This window comes from Xenia sp. Carnegie-2017, unplaced genomic scaffold (assembly GCF_021976095.1).
Source record: "Xenia sp. Carnegie-2017 unplaced genomic scaffold, XeniaSp_v1 HiC_scaffold_22, whole genome shotgun sequence".
Classification (NCBI taxonomy): domain Eukaryota; kingdom Metazoa; phylum Cnidaria; class Anthozoa; order Malacalcyonacea; family Xeniidae; genus Xenia; species Xenia sp. Carnegie-2017.
In genome coordinates, this window is record NW_025813485.1 from 8,465,327 (window position 1) to 8,478,301 (window position 12,975).

Below are 12,975 nucleotides of genomic sequence, written 5' to 3' on the forward strand. Positions count from 1 at the left end.
TATATTATATTCCTGGTCATTAATGTTCCTTGTTTCATCTTCGATGACATAACCGGGAATATAATCATACTCCGAATCACATTGCGAACTATGAGAGCTTTCCGAATCAGAATTCAACTCCGCCATCTAATTGTCGATAACAAGACCTTGATTTGTTCCTTAAGTTACGTCACAGAGACTTGATCCAGGCCCTATGCCAATTATCAACTTTTACTGTCAAATTTCATATTTGATCAATAATAATTCGAAAACAACGCAGCGCATGAAAAAATTGTAATATAAGTTTCAGATTACTTTTGAAGAAGCAATACGAAAGTGCTATAAAAAAAATTGTGAGATATGCACTTTAAGTGCGACATAAAAATCACACACTATCTAATCTTTCGCAAAGTCATTTCTCCATTTACGGCAAGATTTGCTCCTAGGTATTTCAAATCAAGTAATAAGTTGAGTGAAATTGCTGTCTTCAAATAGTTATGAAGTGATTTTATAGCCCTACTTATTGAGTGTCAGTGTGGGTGGAGTTTTAGAATGCGGACGTTAATGTATGTGCCTTGTGCAAAATTTTAAATCAAATGACCAAATAACTGTCTAACCCTTTCTAATTTGCCAAATGCCCTTCCAGCCTTCCTTACATTTAATGTCACATAATTGTGGTCACATCTATTGTTCATCATTATACACAGAATAATAAAAATACATATGTAAGAGCCACTTAATTGAAATCTTTTGGACATTCTCATCATATGTCTATTAAGCATGTGATTTTCATAATGGCAACCAGTCAATTGCCGTTCATCACTAATAAACATCATACAGTGTTGCAGAATATTGTGCTCCAGTTTGGTCTCGCTCTAAACACATGAATAAGTTAGATGCATTGCTAAATGACACAATGCGAGCAATTTCTGGAACATTAAAATCAACTCCAACCCCTTGGCTACCTGTAATGAGTGCTATAGCTCCACCTAACATACGCAGACAGGAAGCAACACAGAAACAACATCATCGCATTGAAAATACACAAATTGACACTGCACTAAAAACTATTATCCAGTCTGCCCCAACTACTTCGAGACAAAAATCACGAAAACCTTTTCATAACTCCAAGATTGAATCGTTTGATTTCAACAATACATGGAAGGAACAATGGTCCGAAAATAAACCAAGGGGTGCTGATCTAATTAAAGATCCCACAAATCTCCCTCTCCTTGGTTTCAGGAAACTAACTCGTAAACAATGGAGCACTTGTAACCGAATTAGATCGAAACAGGGCAGAACAGCAAACAGCCTATACCGATGGGGCTACAAAGACTCACCAACTTGCCCATCATGTAACGTCACCAACCAGAATATAGACCATATCATCCTGCAATGTCCGTTCACACGCATTGAAGGCGGCTACGCAACAGTGCATAAAGCAGATGATGACTTCGCAAGCTGGCTTGATGAGACACACATGGAGGTGTGACTACCATACGAAACTACTACTACTAATAAACATGATGAAATGACATATTGCAGCAAAGAAGTCTAATTAAATATACACAATAATGTACAGTGAAGCGATCCTTGATTTTGCATTTTCATTATTGTTTGGTTTCAGGGTTGTAATGGCTATTTATTTTTCAGCTACAAGTTTGGCTTTGATTTTTATAATAAGTTTCAGTTCACAATATTCAAATGTAATTTTCGTAGTGTTAAGTGACAAAAGCAACTATGAGAAGTGAGAACAATGCAAAGAAAGACGTAAAATGTGTAAAAGGGTTAAATGACAAAGACTTTTTCAGCCAAAAAATGTTTCAAGACTAACGTTTATTTTACATACAAGCAGCTGGCGGAATCCCATTTAAATGTATGCGTATGCATGATATATTTAGAAAACTCAGGTGATTAATTCAAACATTGCAGTTGTTTATGCATCCTATAGCTGTGTATTGATATCATAAACCTTATGCAAAGTATTTCTCATTACTAACCTTCTTTTCATCGCAGCCGTGTGTTCTTCTATCAATAGCATAAACTCCATAATGAATGAATAGTACGGTGACATCTCAAATACCCTTAAAAAATACCATTTTTCTCCTCAACCTTAGCCGATTAATGTGTGTATGCAAAAGATGGTAGATAAAACGAAAGCTGATAGAAGAAAGCAGATAGACGAAATCCAATTGTTAGCTGCAGATGCGTTAAGATGTTATCCTGCTCTTCAAAAATTGACTAAAACAAACTATCATTCCAGGTAGATGTCCTTACTAGCACTATGATGCAACTGAAGATCTCAAAACCTAAACTTATATAGCAGTTTACACACAATGACCTAAAGTCATCATCAACTATAGAGGAATCTTACAAGACAAAAGTATGTCGAAAAGAAAAGTTTTGTTGCAATTAATAAGTGCAAAATAAGTATTTCAATTCTCATTTAAGGAAATTACAATATTGGTTTCTTTGCATAGTTATTGAATGATTACAATTATTATCTATGAGATTATTTGCTACATGCGACAGCTAATTCGGTTAACTTAACAAAAAAGGAGAAACCATGCTTTCTTAATGACATTTTTATTCGTGAATGGTCCGATTATTATGAGGAGAAATAGAACACTTCAATTTCGTTTAGACGAAATTGGTAGGAGCCACCCAACAATTTCTTTGCTTTTTTGCTCGCGTACGAATAGCCTGATGGAAGCGTGTACGTATGACCAAAGTTTGTGTACGAGCTTGTGCTGGTTCTGGCTTGTTGCCGATTTTCAAATCATGACCACCTCCAAACGTGGGTCCATAGCTGCTGCTTGTGTACATTGCATATTGTTGATATCTATATATTGAGGATTTGAAAGGGGCCAGACCAGCCGGGTTTTTAAGAGAAAAAATAAAAGAATCTGATGCTCTTATGTAACGGCTACTTCCTACAAATAAACAACATAAAACAATTACATTTCAATTAGAAATTCTTATTGCTTTCTTTAGTGATTATTTGTTAGTAATTTCCATTCCTTTTTGGTGAGTCAAAAAGATATTATATATTTATGCATGACAAATTTCTGAGTTCTGATTGGTTAGAAGCAATGAAAATTTCAGAGAAACACCAGTGCAAAGAAAGCGAAACACCAGTGCTGATTTGTCTTCTAATGATATACATGAAAAAATTTCTCAATTCTGATTGGTTTAGAGGAGGGAAATTTATCGTAAATACCAGTGCAAAAATAGGAAACACAGTGCAAAAAAAGGAAATACAGTGCAATTTATTTTTGAAAAATGCGCTCCTGACTGGTTAGTCAAACAAAAAATGATCTAAGAGCCAATCAAAATAAAACATTTCAAAAGCGGGAAAGTTAAATTATTGTAAACAAAGCAATTACAACGACTGGCTAAGTTTTTTTTAGCAAAGTGAATTTTCTTTAGCGAAGGAGTTTACAGTTCACCGTTTGCAAAGTGTTTCTGGATGAAAATAACAATACTGCTAAAAGTAGATACCTTGCTCTAGCTGCGTGTGCAGAAGTTATGGTGCCGTGAAAATAATATCCGACGGAATTGAAAAATACCAACCGGTTGATCAATGATTAAACTCGCCGGCTGCAATGTACGTACGCTGAAGTCAAAAATCAACGGAATTGAGAAATTTTTTCATGTATATGATTAATAAGGAATTGCATGGTTTCTCGTGCAATTTGAAAAACAGGCACTCGTGAGTTTTTCAAAGACTTCAAATTGAATTGTCCTTAGGACTTTTGATAGTCTTTGAAAAACTTACTCGTCCATGTTTTTCCCAAGTTGCACTCGAAACCATGCTATTACTTATACAAAGTGCACCTGATTAGTTAGTCAAACAAAAAGGTAATCAAAATAGAGCCAATCGAAATAAATCATTTCAATGGCGGGAAATTTAAGTTATTGTAAACAAAAGCAAATGGATACAATGGCTAGCGTAAATTTTAAGTAGATTTCTTTAGAAACCGAGTCTACAGTTCTGTATTTGGAAGACATTTCCGAAAATGCCAACACTTCTGGTTATAGCTACCTTGTTTTTGGCTTTGTGTTTGGAAGCAATGGTGTAAAAAAATTATTTGAACGAATTAAAAAATTACGAGCCGGTCGATAGTTATAACTTGCCAGTTGAACCGTGCGACGCTCAAGTCAAAAATTAACAGAATTGAGAAACTCTTTTATTTAGCTATATTATTAAATTATTTTTATGCAATTTGTAAATAATGGACTCGTTAGTTTTTTTATAACTTCAATTTGCATCTCGTATGCAAACTATTTATAACTATAAAAATATGGTTTGGTGCTGGTCAAAGTTGCAAAAAAACTGCGGGTAGACTGGTACTATCGGCGAATAAAATTTTCGAGGATGATTCAAAGTTGAATACTGGAAGTTAAGCACATGCATGCATGTACCCGTAACACCCGGTTCGCATAGCTGATGTGAGTAATATGATGTTGTTTTGACGAAGATTTTCAAAACATGATATCCCACCCTGACGAAGATTTAACTTTTTTATAACTCTGGTGTTGCTAAATGACAAAAGAAATATTGGGCTATATAACTTTAAAACAAGATGAAAGAAATGTAGAATGCATGTCCATAAGATAACTCCCATTGATTTTTTTATAACTAATACAGTTCATGCACTTATTTTAAAACATAGGTATATCATCCCCCCAATTATCGTTCTGACTACGTGCCTGCCGGCGTGTAAAAGATTTCAATAGATTTGTTTTTATAAATACATGCTTAAGTTTCCAAACAATTTATAATTAGAGCGGGCTTACAAGACTTTGATGCAAATCCTCCAAAATACAACCTCCATATTTAACAATGATCAGTGTTGGTCCCTTTGAGTCACAACAACTGTGGAATGTACTTGCTCTCCATCCATTCGATGTTGCTTTGTAACAGCGCTTCGTCTTTTTGCCATATAAATTCGAAGGTAACCATTTTTGAAGCTTTCCTATCCATTCTTGTTTATTTTTCAGAATAACTGAGTTCTGCAGGATCACTATAGGGGTGACAATGAAATTTTATGTTAAATTTTTGAACGTTTCACCCTTGTTTTGACGGATCTCTTTTTCATATAGACATTAACGTGGTTTGTGAAATTCCTCGTTTGAAACACGTCGCTAACACATACAAAAAGTTACGTATAACACCTCCAGTTAGACAACAAAGTTCCTCTAAAATCTGCGAGGAAGCCGTAGAATATTTTACCTAATATAAATTCCTAATATAGTGTATCACAAATTTTTTCTACGTTAGCTAAATGTGTTTACAATATCGTTTAAAAGGTGTTTACAATTTCTTCAAAATACATCACATTACTGGTGACAAAGATAGTTCACTTATATTCCAGAAAAGCATTTTTAACCTTCATAAATCAGTTTTGGCCATATTTTTACTCTAAAATGCACTCGCTTTACCACACAAAAACATGGTTTGAACCTTGCTTCTGGCAGTTATCTGTTGCACCGAAAACTTCCAAGTTGTACTTTTTTTTATTAGTTATTTATTCTGTGCACCTGTCCTTTATATTCGGCAAAAAATTAGACTACGAAAGACAGATTTGAAAATTATATCCCATTTTATTTCTTCATGTATGCATTTATCATTTCTTATAGTTTTGTAAAGATGGCTTTTGCATGATGTTCCAATTTTACGATATATTTCCATGGTATAAGTTTGGTGTAGGTATATATACCAAGACGCACGCGATTGTAGTTAACTAATAAACATTATTATCATTATTATGATGCCATATTTTCTTTAAAATTTGGTGTTATAACTTACATGGCGAAAAATAAAATGCTTCCACTTCGTTTGGAATAAATTTGTACGAGCCAGCCAATAAGTTCTTTGCTTTTGTGCTCCCGTAAGAATAGCCAGATGGGAGCTTGTATGTATAGCCAAAGTTTGTGTAAGAATTGGAATAGGACCCAGCATTGTTGGCGATATAAATGTCGTGACCACCACCAAATGTTGGTCCGTAGCTGCTGTATGTGTACATTGAATATTGTTTGTATCTTGTAACATTGGATTTAAAGGGTGCAAGATTATCTTTGTTTTTAGAGGAGAAAATGAAAGCTTCTGGTGCTTGTATGTAACCAGAACGTCCTCCTGTAATTTAACAGTAATACACAAAACACTTGAGTTAAAAGTTTCATATATGAAGATGATGTTGATATTTTCTATTTCACTAATCAAACTTTATGCTTCTTGACTGAAACAATGACCCGCTATACAAAACTTGCCATGAATTACTTTTGAAATTCAAGATAATTTGTTTACAATTTTTGCTAAGATTTCACTTCTATATGAAAAATTCGATGAGGATTAATTCTTAGATATAACGTCAACGTAAAATCTTAGACGTGCAGATATAAGACAACTCCACTTAGCCTTATTCAATCAGTTTGTCATATTTTTATTGTTATCATATTGAAATAAGCACTAAGATTGGCTTAACTATTGTTTGCTTACATATATATTTGTAATATTCCGACATGAGGAAGTTCCAAGCCTGTATATATCTATAGATTCCCAATAAAAGGTACCGAACATGCAAATGATATCTGTGTTATCCCTTACAAAATTTGCATTATATTATAAAAACTATTTTTTTCTGCGTGCCACATCATTTTTTATCTTAGAATGACCACTGAATTCAAAAGGTATTCACATGCAATTAATGTCATATAAGTCACTCGACCTTACCTCCCCAAGATTCTGATGCAAATGCCCCAAACACATACGATCCCTTTTTAATAATAACCAATGTTGGTCCTTTTGAGTCACAGCGACTGTGAAATGTCCTCCCTCCCCATCCATTTTTCGTTGCTTGGTAACAGCGCACCGTCTTTTTGTCATTCAAGTACGAAGGCAGCCATTGTTGAAGCTTTCCGATCCATCTCTTTTTGTCCTTTAGAATGCTTGAGTCCTGTAGGATTGCTAGACGTGAAAATAAAATCTTATATGAAACGTTTGAATTGCATGCTTTACTAAGCAAACTCTTTATGTAATATAAGGCAATATAAAAAGGTCGTTTAATTCTACCAGAGCTTTTGAAGGAGAGAAAGAATTTTGGTTTTGCCAAGAGAAATGTGAATTTAGCCTATTTATTTACCCCTGAATCTTTTCTTTATGCAATACATGCATATATGTTGCAGTTTGGCATTTACTGATAAAACAGCATTTACCAAACAACGCAGTGTAACCACATCCCTCATCTAACTTATTACACACGTCATAGCTACCTCACTGTTTTTTAGAGTAAGCTAAAAACATTAGATTTAGATAAGTCAGATTTGAAACGTATATTCCATTTCATAAAGTAATACAATAGGACCACAATAACATGAGCTCTTCGCGAGCTCAATGTAAATTTATGCAGTGCTCTGCTGGATTTGATTTTATTTAATTTATATCAATTTACTCGTTTTAACTTGACTGTGCATACTCGAACGAATTTCAATTTTACTTCAGGTCAAAGTTCCCTGGATGACTTGAGCTTTAATGTCGAAACATAAAAGGGTAAGCTTCAAGGGTAAAAATTATATAAGTAAAAAATACAACTTTGATTTAAACAATAAAAATTGATAAATCATGCATTCCACATAGTTATATAAGTTGATAATGAGTAATTTGCCTGAAAAGTATCAAAATTTTGATATTTCTGAATTTGTAATTATGAAAAGTTCGGTCTTGCAAAGTACTTTACTCACCCTTGAACTATTTGTATATTGCTGTGTTGCAGCTTACAATTGTGAGCGAATACTGAAATTACCCATGCCTTTGTATCATCATCTAATATGTACAAAGTATAAAAACTCACAATTTCTTTGAACCTCAAGAGAACACAAGTTATTGGGGTTTTACTGTACACACGAGTATTTTTTGTAGTTCTTGCATAATGAAATGTCTTTGCAATTTCAATTCCATGATTTCAAATGTCATGTCACGCGACTTGTGTCGCTATACACGCCAAACCACTGAATTTAAGCTGTTGTTTTTATGATGCCATATATGATTAAGATTTTTAATGTTAACTTACGTGTGGAAAAAGAATAGACTTCCAGCTCATTTGGTGTAAATCTGTATGACCCAGGTAACAGGTTTCGTGTTTTGGAGTTACCAGAAGAATAGCCAGATGGGAGCTTATATCCATAGCCGAAGTTTGTGTATGAGCTGGAACTGGATCCGGCGTTGTTAGCAATATAGATATCAAAACCGTATCCAAATATGGGTCCATAGTATCTATTTGTGTACATTGCGTATGCATTATTGGATGTATTTGATTTAAAAGGTGCCAGACCATCCTTGTTTTTAAAGGAGAAAATGAAAGAGTTTGCTGCTCGTATGTAACGACTGTTTCCTATAAATAAACAGACATACAAAATTACATTTAAGATGGAGCATTTGCGATGGAGCATAGGAATTCCGAGCACAGATATAACAATGCCATTTGTCAATTCAATATTTTCAATGATCGAATCTTGTAATTCTTAGTTGGAACTTTATGCCTCTTCATCGGCAAATCTCATATCTCTTTAATGTAAAGATAATCTATTTGTGATTTTGTCAATATTTTATTTTTAAAATGTTTCTTCAAAAAATCGACCACAAGAAGCCTCAGTAGGAAAAAAAGGCTTTGGACATTGTAAAATTAATGACAGGCCATATATAGAATATTAGTACATTTATAAAAATATGTTTTAGGTATAAGCTCATTAATATATATAAACAGGTTAAAAATTGAGCTAGCTGTTTCATCAAGGGCTAATCTTTCCGAAGTTTTTTTTTTACTAAAGATTTTCATGAAATTTGCTATAGTTGGATCCTGGGTTAAAAACTAATAGCTATGTCCTTTGGCAATGCTTAATGACAAAAGAAATGTCTTTTTATAGCTTTGAAGTAAGATTTAAGACATGTAGAATCGTAGCTAAATCCAAAAGAGAAATGCCAGTAATCTCCTTTGTAAAAAAATATTAACTAATAACTGTATTTCGTAGCCAGTTTTTGTTGGCAAACGTTTTCTTGCATTTATTATGAACTGTACCTCATATTTTTCTCTTTATCTTAGAAGACCTTATATATATGTTTTTAGTTCTATTGTTTAATAAAAAAGCCAATTTTCAACCATTCAGTTGTTTTGATATTAAGAGCATCATGCAGATGGGGGAACATTCTTGATACAAAAATATGTTCTCCCACGATTTCTTTATTAGCTACCTAATTTGAATTATTTTTAATTCTCAAATTAGTCTTATTTCTTGTTTTAAGAATAAATTCTTAGCTATATGCTTTTTAATTGGAAAAATACTCGTATAAAGAATTCATTGTATAAAAATTTCTTAACGAGAAAAAGTTGTTTAAGATATTCTCATGAAAAATTCATTCTTCTTTATAAATTTTTTTAATGATGTTCGAAAGATTGTCTCAAGTTACCTCCCCAAGATTGCGATGCAAATCCCCCAAACACATAAGATCCGCTTTTAATAATGACCAGTGTTGGTCCCTTTGAGTCACAACGACTGTGAAATGTGCTCCCACTCCAACCATTTACGGATGCTTTGTAACAGCGCTCAGTCAATTTGCCGTGTAAATTCGACGGCAACCATTCTTCAAGCTTTTCTACCCATTTCTTATTCTTTATAATACTTGAGTCCTGCAGGATTGCTAGAGATGAAAATGAAATTCCATATGAAACTTTTGAATGCTTTGTTATTGCTTTAAGTTAACTCTTCAGATATAAATCATTAAGAAAAACAAATTTAGCAATAAAGACTGTCTCGAAATTTTGTTTTACTATAGGAAGTGGCGTAAGTTTGAATTAGGCTGCCAGTAACTTTCCATAATGGGCTAACTTTTTCCCTCCTCCAAAGCTCTAACAACATAAAAAATTTCCCGACTAATCGTTAATATAACAATATTTATTTATATAATTTACTTTCAGACGAGCACTACTTTATAAAAGACTTTGAGTGAGATATATTCAGTGCTTCCACTTGCCCAAATAAAATAAACACTCATTTCATTCACTTTATTTTCATGAATAACTCCGCAAGGTACTTCCATGGAAAGTAATTGCTTAGGTGCCTACAGCTCTGCACCCAGAGCTCCTATACAGTTATGCCGCAAATTATAAGCGCATATTGCTAAGCATGCTCTAAACATGACGTAAGTTGACTTTCTGGGTATGAAGAGAAACATATAAAGTTTTGCCAAAAGCTAATAACCACTGCACAGTTATTTATGAAAATTATCTTTAAGTTCATGCATATGGTACAGTTTGACGATGAGTGAAAGCTCGACATCTATGAAACAGCATAACCGTTTGACACCTCTCCTACACGCACACTTATAAACACACACACGCACACAAACCATTCTCCATCACCTCTAACAGCCATATTTCTGTAGTTCAGATAGTGCAAAATGTAAGGCTTGAGGTCAGATTCGAGAACTGCATTCCTTTTTATATTTTTATACACGTTCCTTATTTTCCTATATAGCTAAATCATATATTGCAAAAGTCATGCACTTGTGATATATTTCCTTCATTGCAAGATTCTTGTATGTAGCAAGCCACCAGATTTTATCTTATGTAAAGTCAATAAAACTATATATTTATAATTCAAGTAGCATTTTTGATGCTGACTTACGTGTAGAAAAATAAAAAACTTCTACTTCGTTTGGAGAAAACCTGTACGAGCCAGCCAATAACTTCTTTTCTTTTTGTGCTTCCGTAGGAATAGCCAGATGGGAGCTTGTATACGTAACCAAAGTTTGTGTATGAATTGGAATAGGACCCAGCATTGTTGGCGATATAAATGTCATGACCACCTCCAAATGTTGGTCCATAGTATGTATTTGCGTACATAGCGTATTGCTGATATCTGTAGATCGTGGATTTGAAAGGTTTTAGACCATCCTTGTTTTTGAACGAGAAAATAAAGGAATTTGATGCCCTTATGTAACGACTACTTCCTATAATTAAAGAGAATTTCACAATAAAAATTTAGTTGGATGCTCCTTATACAGAGATAGCTCATACTGCTTATCTCTCTCCATGGAAAAATCCAACGACTTTTTGAAAGTCAACGTGTTGTATGGCTATCTATGATTTTGTCAAGATTTGTTTAACGATTCCAACAATAAGCCGATTGCAAAAGCATCAGAAAATAATGCTGGATTTCGTAAATTGAGTGAAAAATCAATGAAGCGAAAACTTTTGCATTTCGCTTTCATCTTTTTTCACATAATACTCAATAAAAACTCTCCTGACTGACAGTGTAATCCTTTCCATTTATTTTTACGTCTTTATTTTCAATAATTTGACCGAAAATAGTTTGTAAAACAGTTGCAAATCTTGAGCAAGATCATACTTTTTGTTTACAATTTTCACATGAGCAATTACGTCGCCTACAGATAATTTTGAATACTTTGTAGGTGGCAAGACATTGACAATTATAACATTGACCAAGGTTTAATATTTCTTGATATAATGCGAAAGTCAAATTCAATAATTGTTTTACTGTAGAAACTATTATTTGTAGACATGACGTCATACTTACAGATTTCGAGAATTATTTGCAGGTAGTTGACCAATCTCAACCGATATTGTTTAACTTGTGAATGATAATGTTGATTACTTGTAATTTTTCAATAGTCGGAGCTCGAAAATTTTTGATGATTTATCTTTGTTCATGCGTTTCTATTGTAAACATTTCGTAGTTTTTCTTAGTTAATATTGGCATACATGCATGAGTTAGCCGAAATGAAAAAGTTTTCAAGCAATTTGTATTCATAGATACATGCATAAGCTATTAAGTCTAAAATTCCTTTCTACTTGCCATTACGTCATTTACAAGATAAAAATAGTTTTCTGTGTTTTGTTTATACTATTAGCTTAACACAGCTACAATTATACAGTTGTCTAATTTTCTCAAGCTTACCACCTCCCCAAGATTGCGATGCAAATCCCCCAAACACATACGATCCTTTTTTGATAATGACTAGTGTTGGTCCCTTCGAGTCACAACGACTGTGGAATTTGTTTGAGCTCCAACCATTCACGGTTGCTCTGTAACAGAGCACCGTCTTATGACCTCTTAAGTTCGATGGCAGCCATTTTTGAAGCTGAGTTATCCATTGCGGCTTATTCTTTAGAATGCTCGAGTTCCCCAGGATGTTTGCTAGGAATGACAATAAAATCATATATGAACCTTTTGTAAGCTTAGCTTTAAGCCGGTAGCTTTAAGTACGACCTGTTTTAGAAACATAAAACATCAAGAAACTGTCATTTGATACAAGTTGACGTTTGTGGATGAAAGCAATTAAGAAAACTTATTATTAGCTTGGCAATGCTCTTTTTTACAAAACTTAAAAGATTATTTTATCAATTTACATTGCCATAGGCATAGCACATTGCATGGTTTCAAATTAACATAACTTGACTTTTGGACTGTAAACAAATCATCTAAGTTGTTGACACTTATTGCCAAAGAGCACGTGACTGTGGCCCATTCATTCATACGTGTTCATGTTACTGTTTAATATTTGCTGACCGCATAGCTTTTAATAAACAAATCAATTGTGTCACATCTTCCATTCTCTAAATAAACCTGGTAGCTTTACGCCCCTGTGGCTTAGATTGGAATAAACATTTGAAAATTTCATTCCATTTTGTACGTTCATATATCATGCTTTTATACAGAACTATTGTGCAGTCATTAGTGTTCAGATCCATTTTATATTAATTGATCTATTTCTGTAATTATGAGCCCATATTATGTTTATATTGTGGTTGTCAACTTACATGAATTAACACATAACAACTGGTATGCATCCTCAAACAACTTTACTTCCTTCTTAATATCGTCACAGCAACCCCGAGGGAGATTGTTTCCTGATGCACATAGAGATGCAAAGGCCTTTTTCTTTTATTGCACCAATTCCTCAACTCTATCGCAGCA

At 33.7% G+C, this 12,975-nt stretch overlaps 1 protein-coding gene across 1 annotated transcript; it reads right to left on the reverse strand.

Annotated features, from left to right (window-relative positions):
* Positions 1 to 4,764: 4,764 nt before the first annotated feature.
* Positions 4,765 to 10,898, reverse strand: LOC124447312. The gene is made up of 6 exons (XM_046998209.1): positions 10,663 to 10,898; positions 9,446 to 9,676; positions 8,052 to 8,372; positions 6,716 to 6,949; positions 5,792 to 6,118; positions 4,765 to 5,006 (listed from the first exon to the last, which is right to left on the reverse strand). Exons 1-6 carry the CDS (start codon positions 10,859 to 10,861, stop codon positions 4,765 to 4,767), a joined length of 1,554 nt encoding a protein of 517 aa, XP_046854165.1. The 5' UTR covers positions 10,862 to 10,898.
* Between the last annotated feature and the right edge of the window lie 2,077 nt (positions 10,899 to 12,975).

What these genes read in the sequence shown, in the direction of transcription:
- LOC124447312 (XM_046998209.1), bottom strand. Translation starts at nt 10,861, where the DNA reads ATGGACCAACATTTGGAGGTGGTCATGACATTTATATCGCCAACAATG. An exon ending in AGTCTATTCTTTTTCCACAC is followed by an intron (nt 6,950 to 8,051) that starts GTAAGTTAACAT and finishes TTTCACGTCTAG; the next exon opens with CAATCCTACAGGACTCAAGC. An exon ending in AGCATTTTATTTTTCGCCAT is followed by an intron (nt 5,007 to 5,791) that starts GTAAGTTATAAC and finishes TCACCCCTATAG; the next exon opens with TGATCCTGCAGAACTCAGTT.